The sequence below is a fragment of the Penicillium canariense genome (assembly GCF_028826845.1).
Source record: "Penicillium canariense strain IBT 26290 chromosome Unknown utg000001l_segment0_segment0, whole genome shotgun sequence".
In the NCBI taxonomy this organism is placed as follows: domain Eukaryota; kingdom Fungi; phylum Ascomycota; class Eurotiomycetes; order Eurotiales; family Aspergillaceae; genus Penicillium; species Penicillium canariense.
In genome coordinates, this window is record NW_026622728.1 from 5,387,393 (window position 1) to 5,410,259 (window position 22,867).

Sequence of the window (22,867 nt, forward strand, 5' to 3'; positions counted from 1 at the left end):
AAGCTACACTACAGACTATGGGCATTTGGAATCCGTATTCACGTCTCCAAAGATACAACATCGCAGGGGACCAGCGGCCGAGAAGGCTCCAGGTACCGCAATCGTTGGAATGTGTCCAGAAATCAGATTCTGGTAGGGTAGCCGAGCTTCCTCGCCACCTTCTAGAAACCTGCGCGATGCAGTCAGGACTGGGTCTGGCACAGCGAATGAGAACGAGGTGCCTGGCCAAGGACGGACCGGCTCCGTGATATGTCGGGATCGGCTGCAGTCGATGACGGAGCCAGAAATCACCTCTGGGCAGAGCACAAAGTATGGTTCAATGGGCAACTAGGGCGAGGACCGGCGCGTCATTGATGCATCCACGGAAGCCATTAGGTACTTGGTTTCCAGGTCCTTAATGCCGACCTATGTCCGCAGCTCCTGGGGAACTGGGATTATCCGGGACCCGAGTTTTACTCCAGGCTTTGTAGGGCGTTGTACCCCGTGTAAGAAACCACGAACCCGCCACTGAAACGCAGTGGTTCAGTTGCAGGGAAAAATCTGTTTACATCGGGGTGGGGCACCGTGGGTTCTGCTGGAAAAAGGCTGACTCCCGAGCCCGTCTCAGCAGCGATGACGATCGCTGCACAGAAAAGCTTGACTCCATGAGGTAGGTCCTACGGAGCAACAGTATCGATCACCAGCGGTCCTCCCCAGCACTATAGAAGTGCCAACGCTCATGAATGTTGTGGGAATGAGCCCCATTTATATACCGGCTTCGGGGCAGATACCAGGCCAAAGCTGGACTGAACAGAGGTTGAACTGAATGCGGACGAGCTCGACCGTGGCCAGACCCACTGTCGGTGAGCCTTCACACCCTCGGGCGACTCCCGGGCTGCGTGGGGCACTGCCCCCATCGGCACCGAGTCTTGCTGCGATCCCGACCCCGAGCCGGCTCGGGATCTGATGCACGCCGGGTCGCGCGTCTGCGTCCACCACGTAGGACCCTATTATCGCTGGACAGGACAGATTACCTACCTTCATCATCTTCCCGTGATGATAGCTCTGGTTTACAATTTGAATTCCAACTCGTATTGTCTGAACCCGATCGTGTCGAATCCCAGCACTCGGCATGCCGAACACGGCATCTGTTAGCAGAACGGAACCAGTCTTGATTTTCACGCCCCACTAAAACCCAAGCCCTTGCCGCGATCTGCGGTGAATGCGGCGGGAAAGTCTCGGGCACTGACCATCAGCCCACCCAAATAAATCCAAGGAAACAAATTATTATAAATCAGAAAGACTCAAAAAGCCAATAAGACTAAAGCACAAGGCCACAAAAGGGGGAAACATGGTGGGTCCGTCTCTGACGCTCCTTCCTAAACCATGCCTTGTTCCTGCACAGCATCTGGCCAGATCATGTCATGATGGTCAATGCCCCTGGCTTGGCCCTGCGATGCTAGTGTTTTTCCGGACTGCGGTGACCAGGTGCGCGGGTGGAGGACTATACGAGAGCACTCCGTAGGCCATTGGGCTTTCCCGGCCGTATGCTTGGCGCTTTGCGGTGATAATTAGGATGGGATAGTTGGCCATCCACATGCATGCAGCGCCTTCGATAAATTCTTTGCCGAGTTCAAGGTTTATATCTCATCTCTGTGTTTTTCGTTAAGATCTCCGGTTCTTTGAGGTTCCCGTATCAGATTACCCAGTCCAGACCGGATATGCCGCGCGAAGCATGTCACAAATGGCATTGTGCTCCATCGCAAATAGCGTATGCAGCATTTCCATGCCAGTCCACCAGTTATCGCTGAACCCAGTCTTGGGATTCCCGGAGTCGTCGTGGGGTAGGAACACCCCCTTGCCTCTCTGGGTGAGCAACAGCTTCCCGTCTGGGTCCTTAGTTCGTTGGCTCTCTGTGGTAGCTTCGCTCGAGCCGTAAATCTGCGAGCCGTCCCACCACGCGGTGTTGGTGTTCTTGTATCCTGGGCAATTGATGTCGGACGGCTCAAGTGTCTCATCGGGTTTGGTGCATGGTAATAACATTTTCCCGTGAGGCCACTCATCCCCTGGCGGGAGTTGAATATCGTAGAACTCATCGCTCTGGTACTGGGGGTCAGCAATACGGCAGCTTCAGGTCTTACACGCCATGTAGGAGACAGAACTGCACAAAGAAAACACGCACGCTTTCATGTTGAAACCAATCGTGGATCTGGAACTGAATCCACGCGGCAGCAAGCAAGTTCAGAGTCGTTGCAGGGATGAAGCCTCCCGCCCTTCTCACCATGAAGCGCTCACTGACAAGTCGAGGTACCCAAATGGGGACGGCTGAATCATACGTCAACGAAATGTTGATGTAATTAATAGAATAGGCTCTGTCAATAGAAGGTTCTCCTCATGTCGGTGACAATCTTTATTTTTTCCCCACAGAATGCCGAACTACTATGAATCCTGTTTCTCAGATAAATTTTATCAGCACAAAGTGGGGCGGGCGGCGTTGCATTTGCGATTTGATTACCTCGTCCAAGAACGCTGATCGAGCATCTTGACAAGTTATTGCTTTTGCGCCTTTTGTTGTCAACTGGATAACATCTACTCGGGTGATTAACTGCAACTTATTATACTGGTCAAGTAATAAAACTGTTTTCATTATTACAGATTTTAGCACTCCAGCTTCACAAGTCTTGGCAACGAACTAAGTTCTCAAGGGGAGGTAGGTCTAGGCCTTCCCCACAGTTTAAGAATAATGAGCTCATTCTACTAGGTTGGCTAACCTATTGTTACTTCTATTACTTAAGGTTTGTTACCATTCGACTTGACACAGAACTGGTAGGATGGCGAACACTGAAGTACCGTTTTTTATCTGTTCTGAAGTATAATACTTTCGTTCTTATCTTTCCCTTGGTCCTGAATTTCCATCCTATTCTCACTATTTTGACTTCTAGAGAGATTCGCTCTTCTTCATATAAGCAGGAGTAAAACAGGATCTTGATTGAATCAAGTTGCAACTATGCCCGCTCTTACCAACTGGAATGATGAGATCCAGTTTGAAGTAGCCGATGACCGCTTCAAGATGCCGACACAGGTTTCGGACGTTCAAGCCATCGTCACACAAGCCTTTAAACAGGACCAACGAGTGACCGTTGTCGGTGCCATGCATTCGACCACTGAATGCACGGTGGGCACCGGCATCGTCATCTCGATGGAGAACATGGCTCGCGTCCTCTCCGTGGATCAGGAGCGGCTAACGGTCACCGTGCAAGGAGGCGTGACCCTGCGCCAGCTGTGTGCCCACTTGAAAGAACTCGGCCTCCAGCCTCCTGTCGTCCTGGAATGGGGCAATTTCCAGATCGGCGCCATCAGCGGCACGCACGCCAATGACACCTCAACGAGACGCTCTGCGCAATTCTCGTCGTTCGTTCTCGGCGTGAAGCTGGTCACGCCAACCGGCGAGATTATGGAAATCTCGGAATCGCAGAATGCGGCATACCTGCCTGCCATTCGCTCCCATTTTGGCATGCTCGGCGTAGTCTGCGAGGTCACCGTGAGTGTCTTCAAGACCCGGCCGTTGCAGGTCAGTTTCCAGGTCGCGCAAATCAACACGTTCATGGACAACTTTGCAGCGGAGCTGCAGGCGCTAAAAGCAGCCAACGACCAGGTGTTCGGTATGCTTTTTCCGACCACCGGCAAGCTGCTTTGGCAATGCCGCAAGTTCTTGGATCCGGCGATACCGAGGCCGGATTCCCCAACGGCCTGGCTCGACCCGATTGAAAGCAGGAACATCAGTCTGTTCGGGGGTCTGTTTCTGCCCCTGGTGAAGGCCGTGACGGGGTTACGCCTCTCGGCCGACAAGGCCGGACTGATCCACAATGCGATGGTCGACTTGCCGCTGAAGATCATCCGCCACAGTCGCTATATCGTCGATCCGTGCGATCGTGGCGTCATCTACGGCGAAGACGATCCGAACTTTGAATTCTATGACTGGGTATTTCCTGAGGAGAAATGGTGTGACATGATTCGGGCGTTTCTGCAGCTGAGCGACCGCTTTCGGCAGCAGCATGACTTCATCTTGCCGTTGCCCGCACTTGTCTACTTTATCAAGCAGGACCAGGCGTCCCTGCTGTCGCGATCCCGGAGTGCCAACATGATGGCGGTTGACCCTGAGTATCCTGACCCGAAGGATCCCAAGTGGAGGGAGTTTCGCCTTGCCTTTAATGAGGTTGCTGTGCGTCACGGTGGCATCCCTCATATCAACAAGACGCGCGACGGGGCGATCAGCAATTTTGCCCAGGTCCACGATCCCGAGAGCATCCGGCAGTTTCTTCAGATACGCGAGCAGCTCGACCCAAAGGGTTTGTTCCTCAACGACTTTTTTACGACCATGTTCGCCAATTACCTTTAAACGCGCAGGCCAACGGGCAAGAGGAGGGCAAGGATATGTTTGAAATGAGGGCCTCGTAGATTGATTGCCGACCACCTGAGCGCAATTGTTCACTAGGGTACAAACGTGCACAACTGTGCTGTCTTCTGTATCTCTGTTTTTTGCTTTCATGAACCTGTTATTCTACAATCATTATCAAGTACCGTGAACTTACCGCAAATTATCAACACCAAATCGGAAAAGCGTCACTATAGGTTCTTTATCGAAGTCTCTGTCACGTAGTTTCCAGTATATGTTACATGACTCCTTGGTTTTCTTCAATATACGGTAGCATGGCGAGATCGTGGATAGGCAGACTCTACTATGCGTCTCGTCCATCCTTTACAGGCAAACTGTACAAGATTGGCGGCATTTTGTGATGGGAAAGTCACACCCGATTGGCCTCTTCCTTCTGTGATAGTCTGTTTTCGCAAAGTGAGCATCCAAACCTCATGCCGATATCACCATCTCAATCAGACATAAAAGGTCCATCGATATTGCATGGCTCTAAAAATGGAGGCCGTGTCGTTCAGGAGATATTTCAGCACCACCACCATTCCTCGCGTCATAGACCATCATGGGTAGACATGGGTGGAAAAATAAACAATGCTCACCTTCTTCGCACGACATTTGAGCGCAACAACATTTTTTTCACCTTAACTCCTGTCTACTGCGTTATGGAAATGGTACCAAATGTACCACTATCAATACTTTAGCGTGTTTATGATATGATTAGGAGCAGTCCACCGCTAACTATAGCTCTGGTTGCTGATCCCGCCAGACGATACCCGCACCAACCTGGGGGGCAGTCCTAGACCATCTCTAAAAACCGCCGGACGGTGAACGAGTACTAGATCACCTATGTTGAAAGTCTTGTGTAATACTGCCGTAGCGGTAAGCGGTCACACGTAAACTTAATTTTTAAGATTCGGTCGATGATCTGACGGGGCCGCGGGGTAACGGTTAAAAGTAAGATTTGCTTCTGAACGGACCTAATATGAGCTTAACCAAATAAAACGCTGTCGACGTCAGGTCTGGCTTCTAACATTCATCTGACAGTAATAAGCAAGTATAATCATAGGTCTTTCCCATTTAATCAAAGTCGACCTGAAATAACCCCGCATATGATGCCAGTAGACACCAACGGGCGTTTGATATTATTGAATAAGTGACTTCCACAGAGAACGCGGTGCCGGGGTTCGGGTCAAAGCAGAATATACGCCGTTTTCGTCCTTATCCTGTGAACTATTCTTGGCAGCTTAGGAGTGGCTTGGGAACTATTCTTATGGCTAATATTAGGTTTTGTCCGGTTTAATGTGGCTATACTTTATTCGGAGATTCTTGCCGCTAATCACAAACTAGACATTTAGTAGGGTACCGTTTTCAAGACTCAGCTCTATCGTAACCACCAGCTAAAATGCTATATAGCCTTTGACTTTCGATCATTCACACGTAAGTGATATCTTTAGGCTCTCCTAGATTTTTTGTTTTCGCAACATAGGATAGCCTAAAAGGATCGATCTGACGCCGTCTTGAATATATAATTCATGCTGAATCTCAGAATTACGTTATATTCGTCGCAAGCGGATATGATAATTTGTTAAAATTATATGCTAGGTTTATCAGCGAAATTGAAGTTACTGTCAATCTTTTCGTCTAGCTAGGCATTGAAGTCTGCTTCATTGTAACTGTTGTTGGACGCCTGCTTCTGCTGGTCTACGTCACAACCCCCGGGACCCAGGGAAGGAAAAGTTCCAGACTTGAATAGATTTAACATGTGATTAGAGTTACATAAGCTTCGCAAAACTGGCTTCCTTGCTCAACCAGAGATATATTTAAAATGCCGCAATTCTTCTACGAATTTGAAACGCTTAACTTTTAAGACAGAGAAAAAGGATTGCCTACTTCACAAGAGCCAGATCTTCTGGAATGGAGTCACAACACAATGCAGAAGGGGTCGCCAACCTAAAAGAACTGGCGACGAGATTGACCGAGAGCCACAATTTCAATAGAGAGGCTCAGAAAGTTCCTATTGTGATGGGTAAGGCCTTATAGCCAAATTGAAATAACTCTTCTAACTTCACCAGTTCCTGGATTCTCGGGATGGGGAACACCTCTTTTCGGTGCTGTCAATTACTGGGGCGGCATTGAGAACATTCCACAGCAACTGGCGAAAGACGGTTACACAGTGATTGTAACCCCAATAGCACCTATATCTTCTAATTGGGAACGGGCGTGTGAACTTTTTGCTCAACTTACATCTGGAAGGTATGTACTCGAGATGGAAACTTTGACATGCGTGCTTCTCAACTATACAGATTCACTCGGTATGATGTGGAAAAAGGTACATTTAAAGATGATTCTGAGGGTATCAAAGTCGACTACGGCGGCATTTTTCCAAACAAGCATGGATATGAACAGCATACAGAAAAGCGAAAACTCCCGATTATATTCACGCAAGATCACGAAATGAAAAAAAGGAAACCCTGGGTCTGGAGCAAAAATAATCCAGTTCACTTTATTTGCCATTCGCAAGGAGGAAATACGGTTCGCTATTTACTCCATCTTATGGAACATGGCTCGCGGGGTTTGACAGATGGCACACTAAGTGACATCCCAGCGCACCTGACCTACTTTGATGAGCCTGGACGCAGTAAGTGGGCTATTTCAGTTTCAACTATCGGGACCCCGCACAGGGGCACAACAATAGTTGATGCTCTTCAAAATTATTTCCGAGTATGTTGCCATCTTTTACTTTTGGATATCTCTAATGTGAGTAGGTAGCGACTACTGAAGAAAGGACTAAGCTAATTGGCCGCCTGTTTGCAACCCTCTCCTTCAATGATACAAATCACAGATTCTATGATCTTCAACTTGATCATTGGGGAATCAAAAGAGGCAAAACTGCAGCAGGGACGGAAGAATCTTTCCCAGAAACGCGAGAGAGGCTGGAATCTCTGATATATCGGGCTCAATCTGGACCAGTGCGTCGATGGCTTGAATCAAACCACAATGGACTCTATGATAATACCATTGTTGGGGTCAATAATTTGAACAATTCAACCATTCCCACCTCAGGCGACGTATACTACTTCAGTCTGTCCTTCATCTGCGTGGAGCCATTCCCGAACGACTGGCCACCGTGGACATTGGTTGCACTAAGGTCATTCCCGTTAACTATCGCTCGCTTTCTCACCTCGATACCAATCGTCAGTAATATTGCTCAATTTGTTCAAGGAGCACTAAACTCAATTCCATTCATTGGCGGGTTCATACCAAACATACCAGAGTTGAGCGGCCAACTTGCAGATGGAATCGCCAGACTGATTATTGATGCCGGCGTTGGCATTGGCGGATGGTATACTGTGTCTACGCTGACTCGATTTCGCGACGTTATGAGCTGGGCTATCGACAGTGTTAATCACTTTCTCGAGTACATTGGCTACACAATCAGAATCCCTGGGCCACCGGATTATCTACCAATGCCTAGCATGTTTCCACCTATGCTCCCAGCTGCGTATGCTATTGGGTGCTACAATCTGACCGAATCTCAAGCTAAGATTCTGGGGGACGATACACATGATTGGAAAACCAATGATGGCATCGTGAACACAGCTTCTATGAAAGGCCCACTCAATCGAAACGGAGACCAGCATAATAACCGAACCAAAGATCTCATCGCAGATGCACGTCAATTTCCGCACGGTGTAGAGAAAGTAGAAACTGCCAGAGGAAAATATTGGCACTTCGGTGTCACCACTGGTCTGGATCATGCCGATGAAATTGGCATTTTTATTCAAGAAGACACAGTAAGTCTCCTTTTCATAACCAAGAATGGCCATAAGGAAGCAGAGCTGATGATTTTAATAAGTCAATGTTAACAGTGGATATGTATAAGGCGCTTGCGACTATCGTTTCTCGCCTTCCACAGTAGGCGGAAATGTATTCAGACTGTACTAAGAATCCGGTATCAATTGTCATTTATCTATACTTTGGAAGCTATCCCGTACAAGAAAACAAGTATGCCGATGAGGGCTGTTCCCTGTTGACTATATAATGCCGAAACAAAATTACTGTTACTCTTCACGACCCATTGTTTTCTCCACGTTGCTTCACCCAATGGCCTAGGTCGCGAACGAATCGCCGGGCGATACCTACTTTCACGCCATACTTGACAAAGGAACCTGAATCTTGATCCTCATAAATCTGCAGGAGGTCGAGACAATTTTCAAAGAGTCACATCGCGTGCTTTCCTGATATTATCCCTAAAGGTGTCACTGCTCACCCGTGACTGCTACTAGTCGGTATATTCCTTCATAGCTATATCGAGGAGCCCGTAATCGAATCAGTGTGGCTAGGTCTTGAGGTCGTAGCTTCAGTACCAGCCGGGTGTAGGTATAGACGGTTGAGAGGACTGAGCCGGGAGGACATTAATATTGATCGGAGGACACATTGATCTAGTTGCGGAATTATCCGGGAATTTCTTAAGCCGCTAATTATCTTTGGAATAAAGCTATTCACGAAGGCTGTTAAGAATATTATTATTGGTCTCGATGACTCCTCCTTACTCTATATATTTGACGATCGCCGGCAAGTTGTGTGGACTCCGAGAAGCGGGCAATGAACAAGCATGTGAGTCCAGCCACTAAAGAAGATAATGCCCCAGCCACGAAATTATAATACTGGAGAGACCTATTGATGCTTCAATACCAGTTGAGGCAGATACGGCATTTATTTGCCTCACGAGAGTGGTAAACACCACTGTCGCCAAAGCCGTGGTGGCCAAAGTGAAGATTACCGCCACCTTTCCCCAAATGTCAGAACTATGTTTTTGTAGACACCCAAAGGCACTTACGTTGGCTATTACGCCCATTACAAGGCTGCCTTTTGGAGCATCATGGACTGTTAACCCGAACATCATGCCCACGCTTACCATCACACTGCTAGTCATGAACGCAATGATAAAGGTTGCCTTCAACCATGCCGATGCTACATGATACAGATCCGCGGATTTCAAAAATGGGGTTGAAGTTGATAGCTCCGTTGAGAGGAGAATGTCCGTGAAATTAAACCCGAATTGGACATTCGGCGGGGAACAACGAGTGACGATCCAGCTTGAGGCATTAGACCAGACCTAACAATAACCCCAGAGGCCAATTAAATACAAGTCTGGAACAGCGGAGATCGATCGTTCAGAAAAATGAGAAGGGGTTTCTTTCCTTCCCTCGGCCACAGTCAGAGGCCTTAAGGAGGGACTGGAAGTGCCCGGTTGTGACCCATAGTCGCGATCGATTCTGATGTGGTCGGGAAACCGTGGCATCATAACAAAGGCGTTCGAGGCGGTAATGTTTGCCTCCATTCTTTAGCATCTTGGATGCACTTGCTATTATTGGCCGCTTTCTCACCTTTATGAAGAAAAGGCGGGTCTGAGGAGCCGAATTATCCGTGCATGCTATCCCAGCAAACAACAATAAAATAGAAGAGGTTAATAATAGAACGTAAGGAGAGAAGCGGACATATTTGTTGGCGATTGCTTCAAACATATGGTGTAACGAAGGGAGGCTTGAATAGGTGGGATCAAGGTTATAAACTATGAAGGGGGCTTGTCGCTCTGCTAATTATTAGTTTTAAGGCTACATCGTCATCTTTGTAATCTTGGATTTCTCGGTCACAAATTTTCCCCTCTTATTCTATAACACGTCTTGATTAGGACCATACAATGCGCTCATATATTCGACATGCACTGCGTAGTATATTGGGTCAGTGTTGACATATTCATCTGATGGTCGAAACTTTCTTACGTTTAAACTTTCTTTTTTGTCACTGCAATATCATCTTTCCCTAGAATCCAAAAGTCTAAGAACAAAAAGCTAGAATATCTCATAAAAGAATTCGTTCACACAATTACTGCACGATAGATCAACTGCATGTTCACTCCTGGTCGGGGATACGTTAAACGGCGAATACCTTCGATATGCTCGACCAGAATCATTCGAACTATCCGTGTGTGCACTGATTTCACAGATAGACTCAAGGAGTATGACCCGTAGTATCTTGGAATCCCTTGACTTTGAAGTTCGTTGAGGGCCATATATGCATTGGCCTCATGAGTGTAGTATTTGTCCACGCAGAGGAATGGGTTGAGGTGCCCTTTGTCATCGTCAAAGTAAAGTGGGTCGTATAGTTTTGCAACAAGTACTGTGCCTTTCTGAGGAAGCAGCTGTGATATTGACTCAAAGTCTAGTAGTCGGACCGTGAATACCTGAGAATTGTGGCCATCAAGAGGTCGATGATCTCTAGGCTGACAGTATCATATCCCTCTTTGCCGGGCAAAGGGGGATGCCTTAAGAATCGGTCGGTTGGAAGCAGTTTCCTTCTCTCCATCCTGTCACATTCACTGTTGATGCAGCAGCCTTGCACTACCGGTGTTGGACCCGAAACAGTGTGAGATGTTGCGGTGAATCTCCACCTGGCAGTATATGGCACTGGCGGCTTAGGGAGCTCCGTCGACGGAGGCCCGAACAAAGGTGTGAGCGGTTCAGAGATAGCCATAATAGTAATCGGTGCAGTTGAGCGCTTCTGCGACATGTGAGACTACTGCATTCCGAAGTCGGGCTGAAAGGGAGAATGGGCCAACCTCGCGCCATTCTCTCGGAACATTAACTTTCCGAGCGCCATAGGTAGCACATGACTCTATGTATTTCCTCTTCATTCGACGGTTGAGCAACACAAGATGTTTCACTATTGTTGATCGTCATAATAGTATCTCGCCTCAGAATGGGGGATATTTATAAATACGCTGGCTAATTGACAGCGACGACTAACCGCCATACTGAGCCCATGCGGCCTGCAGGTTCCCCACAACAGGTATACTACAGTATATCTACAGTATATTGGACGCTTATATTATACATACAGGTATCATAATATGAGCGTAGAAATTTTACATGTTTGGTAGAAAACCTCTAAATTTACAACATCATGTGATTCGGGTTTGAAAGAGCATCTCTGTCTCCGACATGCAAGGCGATGTCGGGCACCACTGTAAGAAAAGAAAATGAATACCGCTAAAGGACGTATCGAAGAAAGCAATCAGTCAAACAAGCGACCGGAGCCCTGATTTCCATAAGGGTAGGTAATGTAATGTTTCCAATGGTCCGAGGCACCACTATACATCAACCCATTCCTCTCAAGCCGGTATATCAGGTACACAGCCCAATATTGACAGCTCTGTCTTGGGATAGCGATAGCTTGTTGACTGACTGTGCGGGCTGCGCTTACAGGGATCTGGGTTAGAAAGAACTTGCTTTCTATGCTCCAGCTATCGAATCGCCGATTAGGCTCGATCTTACAATCATAACCGTAATCCGGGGAGCCAACAGAGTGGTACCAGATGCAGCGATCGTCGCCTGGATGAACCATAAGGATCATCCAGTGGATGGGGTCAAGAGGGTTTTGTTGTTTGCAAAATGCCAGGTGGAGGTCATAGTGGGCTCGGTCAATCTGAGGCTTTTGGTTATGCATGGCAGATGAAAGGTTTTTGCGATGAGTTGTTGAAAGCAAAGTGATCAAACAAGTAGATGGGAGTGAAGCTGTACTCGCCTGTTGGCTGTGATGATGGGCTTCAATCCTAGCCGGAACTGAGCGTTCTTATAAGCACCCTCGAGGCCACTGACTCGGGGGTTCTAATTGTTTGAAAGGATTTTTGGTTAATTAAGACAACAATAAAGTATCGATGTGCACATCAGCTATCTCTATGTTACGCTATGTTACGCCTTCTTCTCGTCCCATTGTTCATCTGAAAGGCGCAACCGTGCGTCTTTTGTGTTCAAAGACTCCAGTCGACTTATACGCCGGATATGCATAAAGAAGCAAAGATAATACGTAATAATGTAATAGTAAATGAAAACAGAACATTTCATTACCTTGGCTCTTTGACCTACACACCTACACAAACAGACCAGTATACCAACAAGAAAATCGGCCAAGTGGATCCACTCATAACCAAGAAATTTCATCTGTATTGGTATATGCAACATTCATCAAGTCAAGTCCAGAACTTTTGGTCCTAATGACTGGGAGATATAAACAAAGATCTAGTCCCCCACAAATCGTAAAGCTGTTCAAACTTCATCTTCCGATCCACGCCCGGCCCACGAGCAGTGAGATGCCGAGTAGTGCATGGAATGTGGAAAAAATCCCGTGTCAAATGAGAATGGAGACAAAGGAAACAAAGAAAAGGAATAAACAGAAATGGAAGAAGAAAACAACGCCCAACACCATTGTGCACCCGGTATGGAGGAAAGGGAACCCGGAACCAATTGACGATGATTAAGCGCTGGAGCCTTAGCGGCGATCGTTCTTGCCAATGCCGCGCTTTCCGGCGACCTGTATCAGACGGGTTAGCATGATTTTCTAAGAGTCGAAGTGCGATAGGATCGGGGTTAGTGATGTGGGTACGTACCAAGTGCCTAGCCAGCGAGACGGTAGTGTGACGATCAGCCTCACCCTGGCGGGCCATGCGGTTCATCTTCTTCTGGCCCAGCTTATGCAGACGATCAGCCTTCGAGCGAGCCGTCTCATCAACGACACCGTCGTTGCGACGATCAGTTGCGGCCTGGCTGCGGGCACGGCTCTTCGCGCGGACAATAGCCTTGCGGGGATCATCCAAGTCCATGGCATCGTCGTCGCCAGCCTCGCGAGTCGCGGTGCGGCCGCGGGGCCGGCTCTGGGAGCGGGCGCGGGAGCCAGCAGCGTCGACCTCGTAGCCGGCGGCGTCGAGGCCGTGCTCCATCTCGGAGAGCTTCTTGGACTTGGCAGAGCGGGGGATCAGGGCACGGTTCTTGAGCGATTTGCGCATCTTGGCCTCGTTGCGCATGAGAGTGCGCTTCTCGCGGATCAGGTCGGCCTTCATGCGGATGTCGGCGTCCTCTGCGTCCTCGACGCTCTCGTCTGATTCGTAGTAGCCGTCGGCTTCCAGCTTCTCCTCCTCTTCCTCCAGGGCAGCCAGCTTGGTCTCAATATCCGGGTCCACGAAATCGTAGATGTTCTTGCCGTTCCACACCTCGGGAATCTTGTCGTGCTTCCATTCGGAGTCGGCCAGGGTGTAGTCGCGCTGCATGTCGAAGCTGTAGACACCGGCACCGCCATTCTCTTCCTCCAGGTCGCGCTCGAGTCTGCGGCGGTTGGGGTCTTCCTTGTCATACTTCTGGAGGTTCTTGACGGCCTCGGGAATGAAGGTCTCCCGCTGCACACCGCCCATGGGCTGGGCAACGTGAATACGGGCCAGGACATCACCCAGACGGCCACCAGGGGTACCAGCAGTGTTGCTGCCAGACTTGAGCTTCTGAGACACACGCTCAGCGAGGAGTTTGTCACAGGCAGCGTTCTTGACGGCAGTTACACCCTCGGTAGTGGTGCACGAGACTTGCAGCATCTCAACATCCTCAGCCTTGAGGATCTCCTGCAGCTCCTGTTGCTGCTCCGGGTCCAGATCCTCGGGGCGGCGAACATCGATCTTGTTGACGATGATGAAGACAATCTTATTGGCAAATAGAGGCTTGATGCTGTGGAACAGCTTAATCTGATCCGTAACAGAGTAACCACACTGCTCAGACAGATCCATGAAGTAAAGAATAGCAGAGCGCAAGTGAGCAACAGCGGTGATCGACTGCATTTCAATGGTGTTCATCTCCTCCAGAGGGTGGTCAAGAATACCAGGGGTATCAATAGCCTGGAAGCGCAGATACTTGTAGTCGAAGTGGCCAACGAACAGCGATTTGGTGGTGAATGCGTAGGGCTGAACATCGACATCGGCGCGGGTGATGCTGCGCAGGAAGCTAGACTTGCCGACATTGGGGTAACCGCAAATCAAGAGAGTGCGGGTGTTGGGATCAATCGAGGGCAGACGACCCAAGTGCTGGCGGACCTGCTCCAGATAGACCAAAGGGTCTTTCAGGCGACGGCAGATAGTGGCCATGCGACCGAGCGCAGCGCGCTTGAGCTGCTTGCACTGGAACAGAGATTGCGCATACTTGATCAAACGGACATAATCGCGGGACACGGTTTCAATCAGGTGCTTGGCAGTCGAGACCTGGCCGAGGGCGATGCGGAAGTGGTCGGCGTCGTAGAGGGTATTCATCAAATCCTTGTCTGATCGGCGTTAGGCCCCACTCCGAGGCAATCGAATCGCAGGAAAAACTTACGGAAGGGATGAATGTCCGCCAGGCGAGGGAATCCATCGAGAATGGCCTGGAACTTTTCACAGAAGGTCTCCTGGGTGTATTTGACCTTACGAGTGTAGAAACCTGCGGTAGAAAAAAATTCGATCAGCGATACTGCCTTTATCGATAACCTCAATCACATTTATTTTTGCCGTCGCCCACTATTCGCAGCAAAATCGGTTCGACTGAGGATTAAACGAAGGGGAAGATACCTCTAATACGGCTGATCTTGAAACCAGCACGAATCTGGGTGGGCAGCTGTCTCTGAGTGCGACTCAGGACAATGTCCAGAAATTCCTGGCTCGTGGGCACAGGCGCAATCTAGCGGTGAAACTGATCAGTTGGGGATTCCTGAGAACCATAGTGCAAAACCGCAGGAACAAAGACACTCACATCCTTCCACGTCGTCTTCATGATGGGCCACAGGAGTCAAACAGGGAAGTGTACTGACTCTGGAGTGGGAGGTGGTTGGGGGTCCAGTTCGTTCTCCACGAAAAAATTGTTTGTCGGACATTTTTCTGCCAGGCGGTCAGCAATTGCGGGGGCCAGATTGGATGCGGTAGCCGAGCCACTTTTGGAGTGTTTCTGAATAAGTCTCTTCAAAAGCAAAGTTTACAGAGATTGGGCATTCCATGTTGATGGCCCTTCATCAGAGTCTCGATGTTGGGTTAAGTTCGTTGCGTATATCAGAGAGACCAGGCATGCTCATGTACATCGCATTTTCAACTATGGTACACAAGCCCTTATGACCAAGTTCAGGAAGCCCAATCCCCTTTCCCAGGATAATCCGAAAGACTGGCCATCACCATCCCGCCCCAGAAAAAGACAAACTCCATTTTCTTTCAAAACCGAGGACAAAAACCGATGACTGGACATAGCGTGCGTAGCGGGGACATGAGGGAGAAACACACAAGTGAAACGTAAATAGAAGAGAGAAAAAAAACAAACGAAGACAGCAGAACGGCAAACAGGCCACACACACGTTCCACGCCGGAAGGATGCAAAACAAAGGACCCCCTAGAGCACTAGCTCGACTCATTACCAAGCTGCAAAACCTATAGTAAACCAAGTTAGTCAAACGGGAATCAACGGCGAGAAGATCATCAAAACATACCAAGTCCACCCAGCCACCTCCACCGAATTGGCACTTGCTAAGGCCGCGGGACTCAAAACCGAACGACTCGTAGAAAGGAACCAGATGATCATGAGTGATAATGGCAATCCGGTCCGCAATCTGGGCCTCACGAATACGGTGGATGTACGACTTCAGGAGGGTGCTGCCAACCTGCTTGCCCTGGTGCTCCGGCAGCACGGCTACGGAGTGTATGGCGATGGTGCTGCCACCCTCTTCATGGCCAACGGCCTCGTTGTTCTCAAAGGCCCAGCGCTCATCTTGCCATCTATTCGGCAGGCACATAGCTCGGTCCGTCACCAAGGGCTCTGAGGTCCGGGTGGCGATGATATGTCCAATAAGAGTCGCTCGGGGCTTGGGCTTGCCTTCTTCAAGCACGGGCAGAGTAAAGATACCCAGGCTGAGTTCCGGACAACGAGTAAGGCGGTAAATGAACTTGTCACGCGAGCAGCGCTCCGGCTCCGGGAAGGCATTCTCGACATTGACACAGTCCTCCACATTGGATACCGAAAGCAGCTGGACGAACGGGTGCAGCTCATCAAGCTTGGTGCGGTGGTGAGTTGGGGGCCGGCGGAACCAGTAGGGGTAGTCGTTCACATCTTCCTGGTCGACGGCGACGTAGTCCTCGTCCACCTCTTCCTCGTCCTCGGGGTCATCGAGCGGGAACCCGCCATTTGTCACCGCAATGCCCGCACGGCCCATGATCCGGGTCAGCTCGGCGTTGTTGGGGTTTGACAGGGACTGCAGCTCGTCGTCATTGGCATTGGACAGCGGCTTCAGGCCAGAGGTATCTGGGCCGGCCATTGACTCCGAAGGCCGCTCACTGGGGTCAGACATGATGAAGTCAGAAGGGTGGAGAAATCGACCGCAGCAAATATAGGAGGTAGTTGTTGCGAGATGAGGGAATGCTCGCGTGTCCGTAGGAGCGCAGGTGCACGGTCGCCTCTTTTTGCAAGGAGACCCGGTTCGGTGGCGTTGATGGAGACTGGAGGGGGGTTTGAGGCAATCTAGACCGGTGGGGGTTAGTTGATATGCAAGTATGCTGAGAGGACCGATCCCAAAGGAAGTCCAGACAAAAAGACAGCTCCCAGAATTCTTTCAACCGCTATTCCCTTGGTCCCTCTGATTGGCCTGGGGTTGTTCTGAGGCAGCGGAAGATAAGAATTTGCGACGCAGGCAGTGTGCGCAAGGAGAGGGTAGTGGCTGGCGACTGGGCGGGCTGGTATGAGAGTAAGGAGGGGTGAACTGGATCGTCCTCAACTTACCAGCAAGGGTATTCAAGAGTGAGTTACGTGTGCTGGTGTCCCACAAAGCCTGCGATTCGGATGTTCAGATGGAAAGAAGGAGGGAAGGTAGAGTGGCGGGGCGTGAGTGGAGCGACCTGGCAGTACTGTGCCCGCCCGACTGCCTCCTATCTTCTTCCACGGCGGCCAGCCGCCTGCAAGTACTCCAACGTACCCCTCACCCCCGAACCAGCCACCGCCTTCCCAGCAGCCGGGGGATTTCTCGATCGGATCCCGTGAGTCGGTGTCGATCCTGGACTTCTAGAAACTCCGGTGGCTAGTGGTGGTTGGCGTGATGCAGGAGCTTGGGACCTTTGTCCCCCATCATCTGACATAGCTCAAGTCAGAGATCTCTGCAGAATCACGTTCTCATTGGTGGTGTACGACACGCACGAATAACATCAACATTTGACACCGAACATACCGAACATCCCAAACTTATTGAACATATCGAGGAGTAGGAGCAGACGATGGGCGATACAAAGGGTACCGTACCCGGAAGCCTATGCTCACCTCGCATTGGACAAATATAGTCGATGGAGGTCGATGGTCGATAGAGAGGGCTCCATTTCCACCAGCTAAAGCAATGAGAACTAAACTAACCAAGCGATCAAGAGCAGCCTCATCTTCGAAGTCGGCCCAGGGCAGTAGTATCCACCGAGCAGGTACCGTGGTCGTAAGACTGTCGCTTGGCAGTGGGGGGATCCTACGTTGAGAACATATTCCAAGGCAAAATGAGGAGGGGGTGAGGCTTTGCCTATAGATTGTTAAACAAAATGGTCTATGGGCCACTGCGGGCCACCGTCAGATCCATCTCTCGCGTAGCCTTTGCGATTTTGACCAGGGCTCCTCCATGCGGGAGAAGTATATGGAGTAAGTGCGATTACGATGAAGCAGGCGGCTACGTCCTGAGCTTGATATACAGGCAGGAGAGAAGGGACAGAGCCATTGGGCACGATAGATCTTGGGATATGTACCAAACAACTCCGTACCGGCGACATCTCTCCATTCCGGCAGAGATGAATGCCTGCAGACTAATATCGCCGCTCCATCACCCGGTCCAAAGCGGTTGTTAGCCCCGAAGCCAAGCGGTGCCCGAAGATAATCAGCAGAGAACAGCTTTAGGGCTGCCCCGCCTGAGCTCATTTCCTCCGGTAGGCGCCGATATCATAATAGAATGACTATCAGAAAAATGCGAGTGAGCAGATTTCACAGCCAATACGGAGGATTATTCCCAGAAGGCCCTAATCATGATCCGATCAGCCCAGACACGAGCGGAGACCGTTAACCCACTCCGCCCGAACGATCATCAGGCGGTGAATCGCAACCGAGGGTGCGTCATGCGCCGTTATTTTCTCGGTCCTGACTCACCTCCTCTTCTTTCTTCTCTCCTTGGTGAGCTGGCTCTCGTCCCCCAACCATCTGAGGCTAGGCTGCTCTCTGCCTACCTTGCTACGACCGTTGCTGGTCGACAATGAGCTCCCGAGCATTCCACTGGCCGCGGACTGCCCCGTCCGCTCTAGCAAAGGTGCGCATTTTGAATGTCGAGAAGATGTACACGCGATGTAGACCTCGAAAACTGATGGTTAATATTTGACAGCGACATGTCGCTTGTACAAAAGAACCCGCGGTGATCCGCCCGGCACAATCATTGCAAATTCGTGCCCAACAGCATGCGGAGTTCTCGAATACTACCCAGAATCATGAACGACTGGGGCACCGTGCAAAGGAGAAGCTGCTCGATAAGGTCCGTTATAGGTGCCAATGGCCGGATATAGTCATGTGTTCATGGTGTTTCTCTTTCAGGAATTCTTTCTGAGTCTGTTGAGCTCCGCCTCGACCAAGCGAGAAGCAAAATCGTATTTGTCTCGCTTCAAAAATAGCCCGCCGAACGGAGCTTCAGAGCCAGCGAGCGAGCCGCCCAAAGAGCCGTCACCAGAATCATTGCCATCCGGTGTGAATCTTGGGTCTTTCTATGGCGCTTCTCGAGCCGTGTATGATAGCCCTGTGTTTCGGCAGAATACCACACCCGCCCCCCGCGAGCGAGAACCGTCGGAAAGTCTACATCTAGCCTTGGTTAAGATCACTACCCCACAGTCACTCGATGACGACACTCTCAGTGGTGTGGCGAAGACGCTGTCGCAACTCGTGCGCCTGGGAATGGCGTGTTGTGTGGTAGTCGACCCGGGAAATGTAGATGGCGCGGCTGCAATGCGACAAGTTGCAATTGAACAGGCTAATCGGCTATCTACCGCAGTTGACGAGCAGCCGGACTCTAAATCATTCCGTCTCGACTCGGCTCTGTCTCTGTCCGAAAGGGGTCCGGGCCATCCGACGGTGATGTCTCGAAAAGGGCTTCTAAGTCGACTCCGGGCTGGGCATGTCGTGATTGTCACGCCAATTGCGTACATGGAGGAGAATCCGAGGGCCGTGTCGGTATCTGCGAATGATGCTGTCATGGCGCTCACTAAGGAATTCGCCGGACTCTCTACTGATCCAGACCCAGATGAGGACCCGGCCGTCACAGCGGAAAGAATCAGCAATTTACAGAAGGAGGTCTCTCTAGATCGGGTGATCCTACTTCATCCCCTCGGAGGAATCCCCGCATTCAGAGGTCCACAGACATCTCATGTCTTCATCAATATGGAGCAAGAGTTTGACGACATCAATGAAGAGCTGCTTGATACGCGCAGCGCCCTCGGAGGAGAAGGAAGCACCACAAGCAGCAGAGACGAAGGACCGGCCTCCGCGATCCTGCACAGCAATCCCTTTTCCAAATTTGTGGACCAGGAGGTGATATCCCCGCTGCCAAGCCACTCGCATAAGCTCCCAGGCTCCAAGACAATGAGCTATGTGATTGACGGGCATCTGGAAAACCTCCGCCTCTCGCAACAAACACTCGCGATGCTCCCATCCGCCTCCTCGGGCATCATCACGTCCCCACAAGAAGTCGCCAACTCCGCCCGCGCCCCCCAGGAAGTGGCATCCGACGTGTCCGCCGTTGGAACTCGGCGCCAGCGCAACCCTCTCATCCACAATCTCCTCACCGACAAACCTCTCCTCTCATCCTCGCTTCCCCCCGGACGCCGCGGCACCATTAATGGCTGTGCAAGCGCAATAAGCCATCTTCCCTCGCATACCACCTTTGTCAAGCGCGGCATGCCCCTCACAATCCTCCCGAACCCACACGTGCAGATGTGGACAGCCCAAGGCCAGTCCCGCCTCCAATTAAACGACCCCTCTATTGACCTCCCCCGCCTCGTCCACTTGATCGAAGACTCTTTCGACCGCAAACTCGACATCCAGAACTATCTGGAGCGTGTGAACGACCGCATCGCTGGCCTCATCATCGCGGGCGAATACGAAGGTGGCGCCATCCTCACCTGGGAAGCGCCACCGGGCGTGGTTGACGATGGTAGCAAAGCCAGCGCCGCCCGCCTGGTGCCATACTTGGACAAATTCGCCGTGCTGAAGCGCAGTCAGGGCGCAGGCGGCGTCGCCGACATTGTCTTCAACGCGATGGTACGCACATGTTTCCCCGATGGAGTTTGCTGGCGCAGCCGCAAAGATAACCCGGTGAATAAGTGGTATTTTGAGCGGTCGAGTGGGACGTGGAAGTTATCGGATAGTAATTGGACTATGTTTTGGACGACGCCTGGGTTGGTGGAGGATACTCGGCGGTTCCAGGACTATGAGGCTGTCTGTCGGAATATTCAGCCTAGCTGGGCTGACCACAAAAGTGTTATTGATTGAGGCGAGGCGAGGCAAGAGACCGGTGTTCGATCTTCTCGTGTATACAATAGTGTTGGCGACGAGAGGTGTAAAAATAAGATCAAGCTATTATGAGTCAAGACACCGACTGAACTTTTGTTCGATACACTACACTGGATCTTTTCCTGCAAAAGCGCTAACAAGCTTAGCTGGGCAGGTGCTTGACAGTTAACCGAGTACGGCCCTTAAGTATACATCGCGTCCCGCCCGCCCGCCGTTAGCCCCTGGCTGATCGTCGCGACGTCAAGTCAAGTTGACCGCCCGCAACCAACGCATCTCTCCTTCTCCTCCATGGCGCCATGACACGATGCCCATCTGCATCGAATGCTCGTACCCGGTCTCGCACCTGTACAGCGCCTACAGTCGCGCCGATGATCGCTCCCAGGGCAAAGGTGTGCGATTGACGCAGTGCCCGCGCTGCCAGCGGTTCGCCGACAAATATGTCGAGTACGACTTTGTCGTGATCTTTATTGACCTGGTGCTCATCAAGCCGCAGGTAATGCATTCTAACAGAGCTGTGGGAGAGTTGAAGCTAACTGGGGGGATAGGTGTACCGGCATCTTCTGTTCAATCGGCTTGGACGCGATGATAATCGATTTGATGTGAGACCAAGCACTAGCGTCTTAAGGGTGAAGATTAGAACTGATGAGATGTGAATATAGCGATCGATCATTCGTCTTGGCATCCTCTTACTTCTTTTCGACGTCTACCTGACCTGGGCCCGTCTCGAGAAAGACCCCTCTCTCGCAACAACCTTCATCTCGCGCGCCCCAATCGTCATCCAATACCTCTTCTTCCTCACCCTGAACGCCGCCACCACGCTCGCGCACCACCTCACAGTCCGCCTCCTAGCCTCAATCCTAGTCCCGAAGTCCCATCGCTATGGCGCGCCAGAAACATCCACCCAGCCCAGCACGGCGGCTGGCACTGGCGAAACAACCCCCTTCCCCTCTGGCCCTCCCACCCCAACAATCCGGCCCTCGCCTCCGTCGCAGGCTACACAGGCAGCGCAGCAGCTAAGCTCTATCGGCCTCCCGGCTGCGAAACTCACGCCCAACCCTGCCTTCCTCAGCGACACGACCTCGCCGCCAGACCCATCCCCAATTCCACAAGCACCATCCACAGCACCGCAACGCCCACCACCACCCCTCCGCCGCACATCAACAGCCCCAATCCAAAACATCCAACCTCTCCCCCCACCCACAGCCGCCAGCCCAACAGCAATAAGCACTGCCCTCCTTGTCAGCAGCTGTGCAAAGCTCTTCCCCATTCTCCTCGTGATCTGGGGCGCCGACGGCAGCGGCAACAGTACCAGCACCAGCGCGGCCGAGAGCGCCTTCCGCAAAGATCTCGGCGCGTCCAAGGCCGCGCTTTCGTCGGCCCGGGACGCCGCGTCTTCGCCGTCTTTCCTGGAGTCGTACCTTGCGGCAGCAGAGTCGCTGCTGCGTCCGTACCTGCCAACGCGGTATGTTACGGGGCTGTTTGAGTTGCTGGCGTCCCTGCTATCACTGGGCGTTGTGGATGCGCATCTGGTGCTGCTGAGCAATATCGAGGCGCTCTATATCTTGCTTGGGTGTGGGTATTTGCGGTCTGTGGCTGTTGCGGTTGCAGGGCAGGTTGCGCGGTGGGCGGTGCAAAGGATTATTCTAGGGGCTGTTGGGGTTGGATAGGCTTAACTAGACGCTTTGTGATCTGGGATGGAGTTGGGGTGATGATAGGTTTGATTTCGCATAGATACTAATCGATCCATGGGAGGTTCCCATGCTTATATTCATGTGATACATGTGTTCCGGCCTCCTAGAATATCAACTACTATTGGACAACGTAAATGAGAGATTAATGAGAGCAACTCTATCTTCTTAAGGGGTGATCGGCGGCACACTCGGTAGAGACGGCAAATAATTCGAAATGGATAGATATGTCTAGCAGAATGGAAAAGAAAGAGCTATACAAAACACCCGCAACCCAAGTGCATACGATTCCGATGATAAGAATCAAACATTTCCCAATAAACCACAGAGGAAGCACGGGCATCCCCAGTGCTATCTCGATCAAGAAACTA

At 50.9% G+C, this 22,867-nt stretch overlaps 6 protein-coding genes across 6 annotated transcripts; 3 read left to right on the forward strand and 3 right to left on the reverse strand.

The window, feature by feature from the left end:
* Positions 1 to 1,680: 1,680 nt before the first annotated feature.
* N7482_001822 (uncharacterized protein) lies at positions 1,681 to 2,263 on the reverse strand (the record flags this gene model as incomplete). Its single annotated transcript, XM_056683947.1, has 2 exons — positions 1,681 to 2,085; positions 2,162 to 2,263. The coding sequence occupies 2 exons, from the start codon at positions 2,261 to 2,263 to the stop codon at positions 1,681 to 1,683; spliced, it is 507 nt and encodes a 168-aa protein (XP_056547553.1).
* Positions 2,264 to 2,986: 723 nt separating this feature from the next.
* Positions 2,987 to 4,378, forward strand: N7482_001823 (FAD-binding oxidoreductase; the record flags this gene model as incomplete). Its single annotated transcript, XM_056683948.1, has 1 exon — positions 2,987 to 4,378. The coding sequence occupies one exon, from the start codon at positions 2,987 to 2,989 to the stop codon at positions 4,376 to 4,378; it is 1,392 nt and encodes a 463-aa protein (XP_056547554.1).
* A 1,947-nt stretch (positions 4,379 to 6,325) lies between these two features.
* Positions 6,326 to 8,330, forward strand: N7482_001824 (esterase/lipase family protein; the record flags this gene model as incomplete). Its single annotated transcript, XM_056683949.1, has 6 exons — positions 6,326 to 6,437; positions 6,484 to 6,664; positions 6,715 to 7,049; positions 7,107 to 7,132; positions 7,177 to 8,205; positions 8,268 to 8,330. 6 exons carry the CDS (start codon positions 6,326 to 6,328, stop codon positions 8,328 to 8,330), a joined length of 1,746 nt encoding a protein of 581 aa, XP_056547555.1.
* A 4,412-nt stretch (positions 8,331 to 12,742) lies between these two features.
* Positions 12,743 to 15,033, reverse strand: N7482_001825 (putative GTPase NOG1; the record flags this gene model as incomplete). Its single annotated transcript, XM_056683950.1, has 5 exons — positions 12,743 to 12,784; positions 12,861 to 14,548; positions 14,602 to 14,703; positions 14,832 to 14,940; positions 15,013 to 15,033. The coding sequence occupies 5 exons, from the start codon at positions 15,031 to 15,033 to the stop codon at positions 12,743 to 12,745; spliced, it is 1,962 nt and encodes a 653-aa protein (XP_056547556.1).
* A 611-nt stretch (positions 15,034 to 15,644) lies between these two features.
* On the reverse strand, positions 15,645 to 16,588 carry N7482_001826 (polyamine acetyltransferase; the record flags this gene model as incomplete). The annotated part of the gene is made up of 2 exons (XM_056683951.1): positions 15,645 to 15,674; positions 15,734 to 16,588. 2 exons carry the CDS (start codon positions 16,586 to 16,588, stop codon positions 15,645 to 15,647), a joined length of 885 nt encoding a protein of 294 aa, XP_056547557.1.
* A 1,920-nt stretch (positions 16,589 to 18,508) lies between these two features.
* On the forward strand, positions 18,509 to 22,475 carry arg2 (acetyl-CoA:L-glutamate N-acetyltransferase; the record flags this gene model as incomplete). The annotated part of the gene is made up of 6 exons (XM_056683952.1): positions 18,509 to 18,562; positions 18,635 to 18,781; positions 18,841 to 20,733; positions 21,059 to 21,301; positions 21,354 to 21,407; positions 21,468 to 22,475. 6 exons carry the CDS (start codon positions 18,509 to 18,511, stop codon positions 22,473 to 22,475), a joined length of 3,399 nt encoding a protein of 1,132 aa, XP_056547558.1.
* Positions 22,476 to 22,867: the final 392 nt, after the last annotated feature.